At 42.8% G+C, this 17,312-nt stretch overlaps 1 protein-coding gene across 3 annotated transcripts in view; it reads left to right on the plus strand.

Annotated features, from left to right (window-relative positions):
* The window catches only part of znf438 (zinc finger protein 438), a 311,227-nt gene extending 300,728 nt beyond the window's left edge, over positions 1 to 10,499 (plus strand). For all 3 annotated transcript variants that reach the window (XM_072508356.1, XM_072508357.1, XM_072508358.1), the window contains 2 exons: positions 3,518 to 4,497; positions 10,341 to 10,499. In XM_072508356.1, the coding sequence (XP_072364457.1) occupies positions 3,518 to 4,460 (943 nt within the window). In that variant the 3' untranslated portion in view covers positions 4,461 to 4,497; positions 10,341 to 10,499. The remainder of the gene's footprint in view (positions 1 to 3,517; positions 4,498 to 10,340) is intronic.
* Positions 10,500 to 17,312: the final 6,813 nt, after the last annotated feature.

Genomic DNA, 17,312 nt, shown 5'->3' on the forward strand with positions numbered 1-17,312 from the left:
TGGAGCAGATGGAGGAGGATTTTAAAAGATGGGATATGCTGCCACTCTCACTAGCGGGTAGGGTACAGTCGGTTAAAATGACGGTCCTCCCGAGGTTTCTCTTTGTGTTCCAGTGCCTTCCCATTATGATCCCCAAGGCCTTTTTTAAACGGGTAAGCAGGAGCATCATGGGATTTGTGTGGGCGAATAAGACCCCGAGGATGAACAGGGTGTTTCTGGAGCGTAGCAGGGACAGGTGGGGGCTGGCGCTGCCGAATTTTGTGGCTATTATTGGGCAGCCAATGTGGCGATGATCCGTAAGTGGGTAATGGAGGGAGAGGGGGCCGCGTGGAAGAGGCTAGAGATGGCGTCCTGTGTGGGCACAAGCCTGAGGGCGCTGGTGACGGCACCGCTGCCGCTCTCGCCGACAAGGTACACCACGAGTCCGGTGGTGGCAGCGACGCTGAAGATCTGGGGGCAGTGGAGGTGACACAGGGGCGAGGTGGGAGCCTCGGTTTGGTCCCCGATTCGGGAGAATCATCGGTTCGTCCCGGGAAGGATGGATGGGGGGTTTCGGAGCTGGCATCGGGCAGGGATTAGAAGAATGGGGGACCTGTTCATCGATGGGACGTTTGCGAGCCTAGGGGCTTTGGAGGAGAAGTTTGGGCTACCCCTGGGAAACGCTTTCAGGTACATGCAAGTGAGGGTGTTTGTGAGGCAGCAGGTGAGTAAATTCCCGCTGCTTCCGGCACGTGGGATTCAGGACAGGGTGATTTCGAGTGTATGGGTTGGAGAAGGCAAGGTTTTGGCGATTTACCAGGTGCTGAAGGAAGAGGAGGAGGCCTCGGTGGAGGAATTAAAGGGCAAGTGGGAGGAGGAGCTTGGGGAGGGGATAGATGAGGGTCTGTGGGCTGATGCCCTGAGTTGGGTTAATTCTTCCTCCTCTTGCGCCAGGCTCAGCCTAATACAGTTCAAAGTTATCCATGGGGCGCATATGACGGGGGCGAGGATGAGTAGGTTTTTTGGGGTGGAGGACAGGTGTGGGAGGTGCTCGGGGAGCCCGGCAAATCACGTCCATATGTTCTGGTCGTGCCCGGCGCTAGATGGGTTTTGGAGGGGTTTTGCGAGGACTATGTCCAAGGTGGTGAATGCCCAGGTCAAGCCGAGCTGGGGATTGGCATTATTTGGGGTATCGGATAAGCCGGGAGTGCAGGAGGTGAAAGAGTCCGGTATTCTGGCCTTTGCGTCCCTGATAGCCTGGCGGAGGATTTTGCTACTATGGAAAGATGCGAAGCCCCCTCGTTTGGAAGCTTGGATCAGTAACATGGCAGGGTTCATCAAGCTGGAGTGGATAAAGTTTGCCTTGCGAGGGTCTGTGCAAGGATTCCTCAGGCGGTGTCAACCGTTCCTCGACTATCTCGCGGAGCGTTAGGAGGAGGTCAGCAGCAACAGCCCAAGGGCGGGGGGACGGGGTGGTTTCTTTTTGGGTGGCGTTTGGGTGAAGGTGGGGGGGCGGGTCCTATTTTTGTTTTTAAATGTTATATGGGGGGGTTATTGTGTATGGGGGAAATCCATTGTATAATTTTTGATTGTTGTGTTCTTGTTTCTTTCTTTTTGCGGGGGGGGTGGGTGTTTGTTGAAAATTTGTTGAAACATTTGAATAAATATATATATTTTTTTTAATGATATGCAAGCATGCAACCAATGAACACTCAGAATAGGACACAACCGATGAGCAGTCCGGACACACACAGGTGGCATCACCACAAGGGGGCATGACATAAACACTATAAAAGGGATGTGGCACTCACACCCTGCCTCTTTCCACAGACAGATACCTAGAGAGTTAGACAGGGTTGATCAGCAGCATCACACCCCAGCACGTGGCTTAGAGCAAGCTGGTACAGTTAGACTGAGTTACTACTGTTAGATTAGCAGAGAGTCGAACTCATTTGAGAACTGTGTTAATAGTTCAATAAACACGTTGAACTCATTTCAAAGTCTGGAGCATCCTTTAGTTAAGACTGCATCAAGTAGCAGCCTGTGATATCTGAAGCAGCATAACACAACAGTGTTAAATGGCTCTTACTGCAGGTTATTAAGAAGAGAGTAACCTGTAAAACACAGACCAGTCATTGGGGGTGATGTTGGAGTAAGCTTTTATTAGGTAACATAGTTCGACACCATATTAGGAAAAGTGCCACATTATTCACAACGTATGTGCTCTGAAAACAAGATGCGAGATCAGCTTTTCTTCACCTTTAATGATTAGTCTATTAATATGTACTCTGAGCCTTTGTTCTATGACAGCGTGATATTTATGGACGGAGTACAGGGCAGAACCACTTACTTTTCTGGGGAGAAAAACTTATTTACAGCTGAACTGAGTGGCTGTTGGAGAAAGAAAGCAGCAAGACCTGTTCATGAATAAAACATTCTGTTAAATGCTACTTGCTCTTGCGTACCCGCCCATAATAACTGTATTAGGTACAAAATGAGAAGATCTTCTGCGAGGTTGGATTTACTGTACAAGTCAGCAAAAGGGCACTGTGAACATTTATGATCGTGAAGTGATCCAGACACACTCAGCCCTTTGTTTTTCTTGGTTGGGTTACTCTGGAGGAGGACGTGGATATGGTATTTGTTGAGACTGAACAATACCAGTTGGCATGTTTCTTCCACACGACCCATGTATTTAGCAGAACCTCTCCCTTCACAACTGAAGTGAAAACTCCTCATCCTCGCTGTTTAAAGACAAGTCTGCGACCTCTGCCGAAAGAACAAAACCTAAGTTGCTTTCCGACTTGAGATGTTGAATTTAAGATAATAAACCTGCAGGAAACCAAGTAGAAATGAATCCCACAAAAAGCTTAGTAAAATTGATGAGAACTAAGTAGAGCTTCATTTTTTGTGATTTAATCTGTTTTATCAGATTTCAAGGCTCTAGTCCTTTTTCCATTCTGCACAATATATGTGTCCCCTTTATTAAGATCTAATGGAATCTGTTTCGTGTATATTCTGTGCGTTAGGTTACTGTTGTAAGCCAAAAATGTATTTTAGATGTTGACACCGTCTGGCTCAAATGTGATTAATGTTTCTGGTCTATTAATTTTATTTGTCTTCAAAATTAGTTTCCTTTGTTTTTCACCTCTTCATCCTTTCTGCGCCCCCCCCCCCCCCCCCCCCCCCCCCCCCCGGCCCCCCTTCCCAAACAAAATACCTCTACCTACACACAATACATTGGTGACCTTTGGTACGAAGGACTGAAATAATATGCTTGCCTTTGTGGGCACTACATTTCTGCTGGTTTGGTGAATAAAAATTCTGTCGCGTTGCAGGTAATGTTTATTCTTTCAGATGGGATGTCTTTGTATATACTGGTTTGGGAAGCTGGAGCGGCTTGCAACAATATTTCAGCCCACTTGTAAAACTCATTGTAGAAATATTGTAATCTACAGAATCCTGGAACACGTTGTGATTTGTTTATCTTGTTTAAGCAAAGAGCTCCGCTATAACTGAAGTTGTTCTGCCTTTTCAGGAAACAAGCTGAGGAAGACCAATCACCAGCTGAAGTAGTTGGCCTCGGCACCTTGCAAATAAAATGTGCCCGTTGCCAAATTGTCACCCCCACCTTTGTTGACATGAAGCTTCACCTGTTGTGTGTTCATGAGGAAGAACTGCAACTGAGGGTAGAAGAGAGACCAGGAAAAGAAACGGGTAGTTGTATCAGTGGATTTCCCATTTACTCCAGTGTGGAAGCCGAGCAAGAGCTGTTCAAACATGCGGCAAACTACTGGAAACTGCTCGGCGAGAAGAAAAATCTGGTAAAGTGCGGCGTTTGTGAAGAAGCTTTTCACTCCTGTTTTAAATTGAAGAAGCACATGGTTTTGCATTACAGACAACAGCCCCGTTCAGAGGCTGCGGATTCTAGTAGAGTTGCTAAGGACAAAAAAATTCAGTTCCTTACAAGTTTTGGGTTTAATTGTATTTTATGCAAACAGAACTGTGGAAGCAAACCTGAACTCTTCCGACACTGGCAAAGTTACCACAAATGCGAGGACCCCGCTGTGCTGTGCACGGTCTTCAGTTCATTGAATGAACATTGCACGATTGCTGAGGAACTGCCCGATGTTTCAACGCAACACACCGCTGTCAGCGCTGAACCTTTCTGCAAAGATATTGTAGGTGCAGCGCCGCAGAGCGAGTTACACAGCAGGAGAAGAGTTGTCGATGAGTGCAAGTTGCACTTGAGCAGCTGCACTGGTGGAGCAGAAAAGACTCTTGGTTATTACCAGTTAATGTGCCCATCTTGTTCGAAGCCCTTTTTCTGCACGAACTGGAAAGGTAACAGCCGTAAAGAAGTTGTATTTCAGCAAGAGGATGTTTTGCATCAGTGCCCAAAGTGCCTACTGAAGTTCTCATTAACTGATAAAGGTCTTGCAGCTCAAGTATTCTGTACCTCATCCAAACATTGCGACTAACATACCAGCTCTTCAGGAACCAAAAAGTCTTTCTAAGGTGAGTTGGTAGCCAGTGCAAAATTCTGGACTGAGATGTTAGTGGAGAACATGATGTTGCTTGTGAGCATCCAGATGAAACGATTTTTTTGTAACCGAGAAAAGCCTGTCTTGTTATGAGACTGCCCATTTATCTTCAAATAAAGCTATCTTGGAATCTTGTAACAAGAAGGTTCACGGTAAAATTCGGCATGGTATGGGAAGTGGCTCGAATAGAAGACAGAAAATCAAACTGAAATTCACCAGCCTAGTAAGCAAATTCTGAAATGATGTCACAGATAGCGATGCAGTCTCTTGGCCCTGTGGACTATAAATCAATGTTGCTATATGTAACATCAGTACACCTTGTTTCTGTGACAAATATATAATCCAGTGCTGGAATTAAAATGTACAGTTTTTGGTTAATATTATGATGTATTGTACTTCGTTTTGACAATGCAGGCACCAAGTAATCATAAAACTGCTATAGCTCCTCCTAGTGGTGGATAAAATAAAAATCACGCAACTGTTGATTTTACCGTACTTGTAGCTTATTTGTCAACCTCCCATTGGTAGAGTGCTTTTTGCAACTGTCGTATCAGGGTATGTAAAAAGCAAGAAATTGTGAAGAATGTTTCTTCATTTTCTTGATGTATTTCATTGATTTATTTCCTTTTTCTCCCTCCTACCTGGAAGGTGCACGCTCGTGCTGAGATACAAGAAAGTGGGCACTCGCAGCCCTCTGGTACCTGATCTAGAAGGCTAAGAGGTGACTTAATTGAGGCATACAAGATGATCAGAGGATTGGATAGGGTGGACAGTGAGACCCTTTTTCCTCGGATGGTGATGTCGAGCACGAGGGGACATAGCTTTAAATTGAGGGGAGATAGATATAAGACAGATGTCAGAGGTAGGTTCTTTACTCAGAGAGTAGTAAGTGCTTGGAATGCCCTGCCTGCAACGGTAGTGGACTCGCCAACACTAAGGGTATTCAAATTGTCATTGGATAGACATATGGACGATAAGGGAATAGTGTAGATAGGCTTTAGAGTGGTTTCACAGGTCGGCGCAACATCGAGGGCCGAAGGGCCTGTACTGCGCTGTAATGTTCTATGTTCTGATCTAATCAGCCATTCTTTTGAGTGTGAGACTGGACGGTGACTGGCAGCAGGCTATTTGTCATAGGGACATCATACCCCCAAGGTCTTGTCCTTGTCTAACATTTGATACATACATTTTGCGGCAGGAGGGTCACTGAATGGATTTCAAAAGTCTTTGTGCCACTGTATTGGAATTTTGAATTATTTAAAATGATTCATTTAGGAATTGCTGATTGAATGAAAGGTTCACCAGCGTATTACAAGTACACCATATCAGTTTTTATAAGCAATAGGTTTTCTTTGATATCAGAATTGGAACAAGAAGGTTCCCTTCTATTAATTTTCTAGATCCCAATTAGTGACATAATCCACAACCATTGGGATGCTATCTTTCTCATGCCCAAATGCAAACCACTTGTGACACTAAAGCTGGTACGTACCCTTCAGCTGCCAGTGAAACATCAAATCTTCAATGAATCAATATTTTCCTGCCTATCTTAGTGACTCACTGCTTAGTTCTTCGTGCAGGACCTTGTTGAAAAAATTCTAATCTCTCACCTGGCTTGCAACAAAATATGATTTTTATTGTGGTATTAGTTGTATCAATTGGAAAAGTGCTCTGGGGTATTATTGTAACGGTCTAAATCTTGGGAACAGGTCATTTGCCAATTCTGTCAATGGGGAAAATAGTTTATGACAACTGGAGACCTGAAAGGGAAAAGAATGTGTTCCTTGTTAAAATCCATTTAATTGGGCAGACCGCAATCTTGGGAAATGGGATATTCCTTACTGTTCTAGTTTTGTGTTCATGGAACCTTAACAAAAGTTCCCCCGCCATCTGAAAATTGTACATTTCCGTACCCTGTCCTTAGAGAATTGTAATCCTGAATTTTAACAATAATCTTTTGATTGAATTCATCCAAGTTTGGCACCACCACAACAGTAGCTTGAAATGTCAAAAGCATAGAATGACTACTGCATAGAAGGCCATTCTGCCCTTCCTGTCCATGTAGGCTCGATGCAAGAACAGCTCAGCTAGTGCCATGCCCTGTCCATTCCCCATAGCCCTACAATTCTCTTCTGTTAACTGCCTACTTCCCTTTTGAAAACCACAATTAAATGTGCCTTCAGGCACTGCATTTCAAATCCTAACCACTTGGTAGGTGGGTTTTTCTTTCCCACTCACATCCCTATGTGCTTCACAAAAGCAGACAGAAAACATGTTGAGCCAATGAAGGGTTCACTAACGGTGACCAAATGCTTGGTTGAACATACGAATTCGAAGCAGGATTGGGTCATTCGGCCCCTCGAGCCTGCTCCGCCATTCAGTAAGATCAAAGCTGATCTGATTGTGGCCTCAACTCCACATTCCCACAGGGTTGCAATACTCCCAAGGATGAGGTACGGAAATACGGCTTTCAAATGACAGGGAGAACTTTTGTTCAGGTTGTTGAAAGAGAAGACATTAATGAAACAAAATTATTACAGTAAGGAATATCTCATTTCCCAATTTTCTAAGCAAATTTGAACAAGGAACACACACAAGGAACACGGGCGGCATGGTAGCACAGTGGTTGGCACTGTGCTTTCACAGCACCAGGGTCCCAGGTTCGATTCCCAGCTTGGGTCACTGTCTGTGTGGAGTCTGCATGTTCTCCCAGTGTCTGCGGGGTTTCCTCCGGGTGTTCCGGTTTCCTCCCACAAGTCTCCAAGACGTGCTTGTTGGGTGAATTGGACATTCTAAATTCTCCCTCCGTGTACCTGAACAGGCGCTGGAATGTGGCGACTAGGGGATTTTCACAGTAACTTCATTGCAGTGTTAAGTCGACTTGTGACACTAAAGATTATTACATTCTTCCCCTTTGGCTCCTTTGTTAGTCAAGAACCTCTGATTTCAATCAGTCACCCTGCCTCCACTGCTCTCTGAGGAAGAGAGTTCCAAAGACTCCTGACCCTCTGAGAGAAAGTTGTTTCTTCATCTCGGTCTTAAATGGGAGACTCCTAGTTCTAGTCTCTCCCGTAAGGGGAAACACTCTTTCAGCATCTACCCTGTCAAGTCCCCACAGGATCTTGTATGTTTCAATAAGATTACCTCTCATTCTTCTAAACTCCAGTGGATACAGGACCATAAGATAACCTCACTACTCCTCTCTCTCTTTCCCCCCCCCCCCCCCCCCCCCCCCCCATCCCATCCCAGGTGAAGAGACTTTTATAAGGAGGGTGTGAAAGTGACAGGAGGAGGTGAAGGGATTGATGGGTTTAGGGAGGAATTTACAGGGGTGGAGATAGGTATTATGGAGGAATTTAAAGACAGTTTTAAAAGACATCAGGGGACTGACAATTATTGCATATCAGCATGGATGGGTGAGCATGACCGAGTTGGATAGATTATGGGCTGCAGAAATTTAGACAAGCCGATGACTATGAAGGGTGGAAGTTGGAAGGCTGGCCAAGAAGGCATTAGAGTAAATCAAGTCTGGGGATGACAGACTCATGAATGAGGGTTTCAGCAACAGATAGACTAAGTTGGATGAGGTTACAGAAGTGGACATGGGTGGTCATTTTGTCAGAAAAGGCATACTTTCAGGGTTTGATTTGAATAGAACACCTCGATTGTAAACCGTCTGCTTCAGCCTGAGACAGAGACTAGAAATGGAGTTTGTGACGGGGTCCAAAGACAATGGCTTTAAATTTCCCAGGAAGGGATCATTGTAAATCAGAAAGTCATGTGACACACAGGACCTTAGAGGGGCCAATAGGAGGAGTGGAGAGGCGAAGTTGATTGTCATCAGCGTGCATGTGAAAACTGACACCATGGCTTCAGATGAAGTTGTCAGGAGTAGCACATCAATAAAGTGGAGGATAAGGTCAACAATGGATCTTGGGGACTTCGGGCAGTAATAATTGAATAAATGAAAGTGCAAGCAAGGCCAAGTCCCATTGAGCTGATCAGCGAGAAGTGGTGTTGGAGGAGGATAGTATCACAGTTTGTCAAAAGCTGCAGAGAAGTCTTGTAGGATGAGGAGCTGTAGATAATGTTGTTTAATTTTGTTAGAGCTATTTTGGTCTGGTGAGACAGTCAGAACCTGACCAGACAGTTTAAAGCAGGCAGTTATTCCAATCCTTTCTCAAAATAGCCGTGCCGAGCAGTGGATTACTGCCTATGCAGCTATCACTGGAAACTCCGAGAAATATACAAGAACTAGGTACCACACACAGGTAGAAGGGAAGTACGGATGGCACCCAACCAGCCCATACTTGTAGAACTCTAAATATGATGCCCAATATTAAATGTGATTCCAAGATTAGCCAACACTTGTTAAACAATCCTGATTGTGCTAAGAATTACACGGAAACCCCAATTTGAGATGTTCAGTCAGGCTCCTAGTGTGGCTCACTTAGCTAGAAGCTACATGTATTAACATAGAGGGCCCCATTCGTTGTAGGTGAAGGAGCATGTTCACGTTTTGCACATTTTTCAACTAAACAAAAGCTTGGGGGACAACTGTTCCCTGGTTCATTCCGCATGGCAATGCCTTGACCAATTAGAGTCCACTTGCCAGCCAATCAGCACCCTCTTTTGATGCAGTTCTAAACTGTTGTTCCCTTAACTATAGATATTCTTGTGAATTGTCCTGATGAGTGCAAGACAAAATACTTTGACAGTATTTCTCTTTTTACCAACAATACTCAAGTTCTGTCCTACTAAACAACTAAGAGGTATTATAGTCTGATATATTAGGGATATTTGAGATTTAAAATGAGATGGAAGTTGGGAACTTACTCAAAGAACACCTGATTGGATATCTCTAATATGAAAATCGCAATGCTATAACTAGGAGTATGCTAAAGATCGGCAGGTTAAAATAAGGACGGTTTACTGTATCAGTGGATTTTTATTATTGAGGAACTCTAATCAAGCTTGATAAATTGAAGCACAGGCTGATTCATAAGCAAATGACCAATCTCATTGTGGTCTGAGATTCAAAAATACCGAGGAAAATGAAGCAGCTATATATATAATTTAAGATTAAATTCAGATAAATGAGAGAACAACGTAAGGAAATTGATTAGGGCAACGGGGTTGTTAGCAATATATCTGAAAAGGATATCGGATACACGTTTAAAGGTATAATGCTGAGCAGACAGGATAAATAAAGACAAAGAATTAATAAAAGTAGACTGAGCAAGTGTGACCTCAAACCAAAGAGAAAATGCTGGAAAATCTCAGGAGGACTGGCAGCATCTGTAGGGTGAGAAAAGAGCTAATGTTTCGAGTCCAGGTGACCCTTTGTCAAAGCGTGACCTCAAATGGTTTAACAAAAGAATCAGCAGCAAATCCAGGGAAAAAGAACCTTTGCCAAATTTCGCAGACAGGAAAGTGAATGGTGCACTCGGATGAATATAGGAAGTGAGAAAACATGTTCAGAGGCCAGGAAAAGAAGAGGCCAGAATCCTCAAAGGTGCTGATGGAGCTAAAGTGAAGAATGAGCACAAAATGAATATGCTAAATAATAATTTCTCCAACCAACAATGATAATGCTACCTGAATCAATGGCCTGAATCTTCCGATCGATGGCAATGAATTTCTGCTGTGCTCGTAAATTTAGTTCAGGTGGGGATGTTGGTGGTGATTGCGGAATCAGTTGTGTAGTTACCCAGGTGTGAGACACAGGTTTTAATCTGCCTAATATTTCCTTGGAAACTATCCAGGTAAGCACTGCGGAACTGTACAAAGTCACTGACTCTTGTTTCAATTTCCCAGGCAATTTCCACAATATGCCCGCACATCAGGACTTATGCAAGGTCCCAACATGCGTCTTCAGCTGTACATCTGGTATCTGCCGATCCGAAGATTTGGCCCGATTAAAGGAAGTGGACTAAGTCTCCAGAGAAGAATACCTGTCCCAGATTACGAAGAGAAATAGGGGAGGAGACTTTTGATATCTTGTTATTATGAGAGACATTGAATACTGGGAAGGGTGTATGAGAGACTGAAAAGGGACTAACCGGGTTCACATTTCCAGAACTGACCCACACCATTACAAACCCATTCGTCTTGCATTCACCCTAGATAAAGTAATGGGGAAGATTATCAAACTGCCATTTACTTGTATGTTTAATCTACTGATGGTTGTTTGTTTGTAAAGAATTTAAGTATCACTGAAAAAAGAGACATGTTGAAGCATTTCATCATGCACTAATCAGGATATTCGCAAGAATACCAAATGTAAAAGGAACAACAATTTATACTTCATGAGCAGAGAGTGCTGTTTGGATGGCAAGCGGACATCCACTGTCCCTTTATTTTCTCTGTCTCAGCTTGCATAATTTTTACTCACTTTCCTAAATATCATACCCTTCCTTCTCTTCCCCCTCCCCTCCCAAATTTAACGTTAACAGCCATTTAAAGCTTTATTTTTAATTTAAAAGTGGAGAGACCATGGAACATAAAACGTAGTTGAAAATAGCTGTTTAAAAAAACTTAAAATGGACAAAGTGAGCTGAAGATCTTTTTCAAGAGGTGGCGAAAATAAATGAGAGCAGGTCTTGGCCGATGAGCAGGTGAAGTGGGCTCTGGGAACAGCACAAGAATATATTGAGTAATAGGAGGTTCAGGTATGCCAAGTTAGCAGCAGAATAGGGCAAGGACCAAACTGGGGAAGGGGGGAATAAAGTGAGTCAATGGGAGGAAAAAAGTCTGTTAAGAATCACAGCCAAATGGATGGAATAATTTGAACTAAAATTCAATATGATGTGCTTACAATTAACTCATCCGATGTAGGAAATGAGAAAGATGAGTTGAAAGCACAAAATGGTGGGCAGAGCTAGGAAACTTGCTCCACACTGCCACCAGAGATGGGAGAGCATAAATGCACTAAAAATTAAATGGAATGGTTATTTTAACAGACAATACAGTAATCCATTGAAAGAAACTATAAGCAAATGTTTGTATTGGGACAAAATCATGACCAAAGATCAGAACAGATGATGCAGAAAGTGCATGCACACATGTATAAAATCAGATACCTCTGATGAATTGTCAAACAAGCTGGAAGATATAAATATTTGACTCAATGGGGTTTCATATAAAATTTGTGCAATAGAGCAAGTCCTTTGCGAGGTTGAAATTCTCTCACACATCATTATTTGATGCAGCCTGTGTGGGCTGTGTAAGACTTTCACTGATGGAAAGTTTAGATATACCACCTGTTCGTTAATCCCTTCTCGCCCAATTCTAGTTGACATTCTTGTATTCCTGGTGCATTTCTCACATAGAATCAGATAATCCCTTCTTGAAGCAATCCTTCTGAGTGTATTCTCAGTCTCTCGTGTAGACAGAATTCCCCCTTTATGCAGGGTGCTGAGATGAAATGGAAACAGAAATTCCATACTAACAGTGGCGGAGTTTTAAGCAATATTTCAATCCAGTGTGAGTGCTGACCTTCACACACACAAAAAAAAGACTGTGAGGGGAGGGGGGGGGAGATAAAATGGTAGGTTTTGTAACCATGGAAAGATCATGGAGGAAAAGGTGTCAAGACTTGGGATAATCTTATGCTGCTTGTAACTGTTCAGTTTATTCAAGAGCTATTGTTTGTGAAAATAAATTTCTGTTATCTTCAATTCTATTCATTGAAGTGTACTTAGAAATTCTGAAAAGCAAGTGAATACACTCATTTCCATCTGCATAGTTTGACCTGTGTGTTTTGTTATGTAAAGAGATCCCAAGGAAAACAGTTTTAAACTGAGATGTTAAATGCAGTATTTCAGTATTGCAGAGTACAAATGAGCCTGAAGGCTGTTGTATATAATCAAAGGAAGCATTTTAGGCTCAAGCCAGGTTGATTTATAAATGAAACCAGACATAAATAGATAATAAAACCAAGATGGTGTAACTACAGAGCTGTGTAGCAAAAAACACTGTAAAATGCCACTGAAATGTCAACTTTGCAAACTCTGTTTTTATAGAAAAGTAAAGGCTGTGTTTTAATACTTACAGCAAAATTGGAAACATAGAATAATGGTAATGGATAAATTAAACTTGTTTATGTTAATGAAAGTTAGAAATATTAGACTTCCAAAGCTGAGCCTTTTAGATTTTGAAGTACAGCTATCTTGTTAATGGGTTAAGTGCTAAGATCCCTTTTAAACAAAAAAAAGCTGAAGATGTTGTAAATTTGATGGATTCACATTTATTACTTGTTTGGTTTTTTAATGTAGAAATGTATTGAGCAATCATTCCTGAATGTAGCCATTTCTGCCTCTTGCTCAGTTTCCAGATCAGCTCAATTGACTGAGCCACACACAGCCTGGGAAATGAGATCAGGCTGCAGGTGGGCTGGAACACATAGCTGCAGTCAGCTTAAGACCCACCACATGCAATCTGGTGGTCCAAGTGGAGGTAGTGGTTTTTGTAAATTTTTATTTGACAGGTTATTGATAGTTGTAATCACAAAATGAGTACTTTCCACAACCAATAATGCCAATGGAAGATACACAGCTCCTCACATAAGTTTTCATTGCTGGTTTACAATCTTCACATAAACCCCTATCCATTCTACTGATTAATCCTTTACGTTGTAAACATAACATTATTACAACAAAACTCATATTGATATCCAGGTAAATTCTAGGGAGATTTTGTTTTATGCATTAAAAGCTGATGCATCCTTTTACCCAATCTTTTAAACATCTATTAGGAAAAATGCAATTATGTTGTCTTTTGATTAAACTTGTGTAACTCAGATTATTTTTGTAATAAATGTTGTTTGCTGCGAGTCGATTAAGTACATTGGCGATACAATTCATTGGATTTGTTTTAAACTTCCTGTGCCTAAGGCTTTCTAAAATAGTTGGAAAAATAAATGTTTTTGATGAAATTACAGAATTTGGAAATGTGCTGATTTATGGACCATAATAATGCAATGCTACCGATGCCGCATTTCCCCTTAATGCCTTGGAAATGATCTGAATGTTGAGTGTGCTTGTTTATTGCAGTGCTTGTAGCTTAAAAATGACTTGTTCTCAGAATAGTCAGCTCATTAAGGGAATAAGGTTTTAGAAGAGCAAGCAAACGAGCTACTCTAACACCACATTAACTGTTTAAACAAGTGCCTGATTTGACATAACTTTGTGAATGAGTTCCTGGCCTTTCCGATAAGTGCAATTTAATTCCCTACTCCAATCCATCGAGTCCAGCTTGCAGTACCTAAACAGTCCTAGCGAAAGACAAGAATGACCTCCTTTGTGAGTGAGATCACGGTGAGTTATCCCTCCTTGTTCTCCTCGATCACTGCACTGTGTTTGACAGGATTGTCTGTGCCATCTTCCTTCAATAACTTGTGCATTGTTTTGCTACACAGGCCTCCCCTTGTGTGGTTCCAATGCTACTATCAGATGAAATCACCAGTTCCATAAATGACTTCTCCTGCCTCCCAGAAATCATCAACTCTGGAGTCCCTCTCGGATCAATGTTAGTCTCCCTGCTGTGCTTCATCTGTACCCTATCTCTCTGCAACATCATCTGTAGCATTGGTTTCCATTCGTATACTGTGATGTTCAGCTCTCGCACTTTTTAAATTGATTTTCTCAACCCAAAAGACACTTGTATAATGTGGACTGCCTGTCTGTGAGAATCATCTCTGGCCAATCCCTTAGTCTCTCACCACCTACATCCCCCCCCCCCAAGCCTCTTTTCAACCATATTTCCTGCTGTGTTTGTCCCCAGCAAAGATTTCCTCTAAGTCATTTAGCGTGAACTTAAAATTCCCAACTGCCTCACCTTAATACTTATGCAGCTGCTATTTTGTTCAACCAACGCATTAATTCCATCTTTGATACACACAGAATCATCACAGAAGGAGGCTGTTTGGCTCATAGTGCTTTGACCAATCCAATTAATTTCACACATGTACTTTTTCTCCAAAACCCTGCAAGCGTATCCGTTTCAAGAATATATCCAATGCCATTTTGAAAGTTACTATAGAATATGGTTCCACCACCCCTTCTGTTGAAGAATTGCAGATTGTAGCAACTTGATGCAAAAGAATCTCTCTGCTGGCTCTTTCCCCGATCTATCTTATGCCTGTCTTTGGTTACCAGCCCTCTGGCCAGTGGAAACAGTTTCTTCCGTTCTCTTTCTGCTCTACCAAAACCTCATATGAATTATTCCCAGTTTGTTTCAGCCTGTTCTTGCTCTAATGGAACTGATTTCTTTCTAATTTCCTTCTCTTGTCTGTCTCTTCACACCTACAACCACATCCATCTTTACTCTCCACTACTTTGGCATTTTCTAGTTTGGGAGTTGGGAAATCTCCTTTTCACCATGGATGTATTTTTTAAAATTCTTTTGACGGGGTGTGGAAGTTGTTGTCCAGGCCAGTGCTCTTATTGCCCATCCCTAATTGTCCTTGTGAAGATGGTGGTGAGCTGCCGTCTTGAACTGCTGCAGTCCATATGGTGTAGGTAAACCCACAGCGCTGTTCTGGTGAGGGTTCCAGGAATTTGACCCAGCGACTATGAAGGAACAGTGATTAGTTCCAAGTCAGGGGGGTGTATGGCTTGGAGGGGACTTGCAGGTGGTGGTGTTCCCATGCATCTGTTGCCTTTGTCCTTCCAGATGGTAGGTTTGGATGTTACTGTCTAAGGAGCCTTGGTGAGTTGCTGCAGTGCATCTTCTAGATGGTACATACTGCTGCCACTGTGCATCGGTAGTGGAAGAGGTGAGTGTTGAAGGCAGTGGATGGAGTGCCAATAAAATGTGCTACTTTCTCCTGAAGGATGTTGAACTGAGTGTTTTTGAGCTGCACTCATCCAGACATAGGAGCAGGAGTAGGACATCCAGCTCATCGAGTCAGCTCCGCCATTCAATGAGATCATGTCTGATGGAGAGTATTCCATCACACTCCTGACTTGTGCAATACACTCCTAACTTGTGCCTTGTAGATTATAGCAGGCTTTGGGGAGTTGGGCGATGAGATACTCACCACAGAATTCTCAGCCTGTGACATGCTTTTGTAGCCAGTGTTTATATGGCTGATCCAGTTCAGTTTCTGGTCAATGGTAACCTCCGGAATGTTGATATTGGGGGGATTCTGTGATGGTTGTGCTATTGAGTGTTAAGGTGAAAATGTTGGCATTCTCTCTTCATAGAATCATAGACTCCCTACAGTGCAGAAGGAGGCCATTCGGCCCTCTTCGGGTCTGCACCGACCCTCCGAAAGAGCACCCTACCTGAGCCTAATCTCCCACCCTATCCCCATAACCCCACCTAGGGGCAATTTAGCATAGCCAATCCACCTAACCTGCACATCTTTGGTCTGTGGGAGGAAACCAGAGCACCCAGAGGAAACCCACGCAGTAACCGGGAGAATGGGTAAACTTTAGTCACCTGAGGTCTGAATCGAACCCGGGTCTCTGGCACTGTGAGGCAGCTGTGCTCACCACAGTACCACCATGCCACTCATTGGAGATGGACTTGCCTGGCACTTGCATGACGCAAATGTTACTTTCTAGCCTGAATGTTCTCCAGGTCTTGCTTTGTATGTGCATGGGCTGCTTCAGTATCTGAGGAGTTTCAAATGGTACTGAACATTGTACAATCATCAGCGAACAGTTCCACTTCTGACCTTTATCGTCATTGATTAAGCAGCTGAAGATGGTTGGGCCTAGGACACCACCCCAAAGAAGTCCTGCTCTACACTTCTTTCTTGAATTGAGGCCCACCCAGCCCCATCTGCTATCCCACTCCTCTGTTAATTCCAATAATAGTATGTGGTAAAGAAACAAGTCTGGAGCTTGTCTTTTACCTTTAGCAAGTTTATTCTCAGAACAGCTCAGCATAGTGATAGACACCAATTGTTCCAGCTGTGTCCATTTATACTCTTAGTAAAATGAACAACCAGTTAAACAAAATCAAATCTACGGAGAGACAATGTGTCCATTTATATTATTTTGTGTTCAGCCAATTGAACTAAATTAAGCAAACATGTCCATTTATAGTTGAGCCAAATCATCACCTGTCTTTAACAATGCAATTGACTGGACAATGTAATTGCCAAAGGATGTAATTGCTGATACATTGACACTCTGCCTGTTTAAACTTGTTTTTATTGAACAACTTCTGCTTTGACTCAAGTCACTTTCTCCAAATAAAAAGTGTTTTTCTGGAAATCTGTGGGAGTCCTGGCTTTACCTGCCATATTTCAGGGTTATGTGGAACATTTTGTTCCAGTCCTACTCAAATCCTGTCTTTTGACTCGTTCTCCAGTACATTGATGACTATCAGTGCCATTTTCTGCTCGCATTCCATACTGGAAAACTTCATCAACTTTGCTTATAGTGTCAACCATGTTTTCACGGGGTCTAGCTCATACTCTTCCCTTCTTTGACCTTTTCTATTCTTCAATCTTGGGGATAGACTGTCGACCAATATCTAATATAAGCCCATTGAATCCCACAGCTACTTGACTATATTTCCACTTCCAGTCTCTTCATGAAAGGATTCCATCCCATTCTCCAAGTTCCTCCGCTTCCCTACCACCTGTGATGCTGATGTCACCTTCCGTACCAGGCTTCCCTTTTCCTCAGCAGAGAATTCCCCTTTCACAGTGTTTAAAGGGCCCTTGACATTGTCTGTTCCATTTCCCACACTTAAGCTCTCATCCCTACTCCTCCTTAGATTGGGTGATCACTTTATGGAACACCTTCATAAGTCTACAAGTTTTTTTCCAAT

Source organism: Scyliorhinus torazame, chromosome 6 (genome assembly GCF_047496885.1).
Source record: "Scyliorhinus torazame isolate Kashiwa2021f chromosome 6, sScyTor2.1, whole genome shotgun sequence".
Taxonomy (NCBI): Eukaryota; Metazoa; Chordata; class Chondrichthyes; order Carcharhiniformes; family Scyliorhinidae; genus Scyliorhinus; species Scyliorhinus torazame.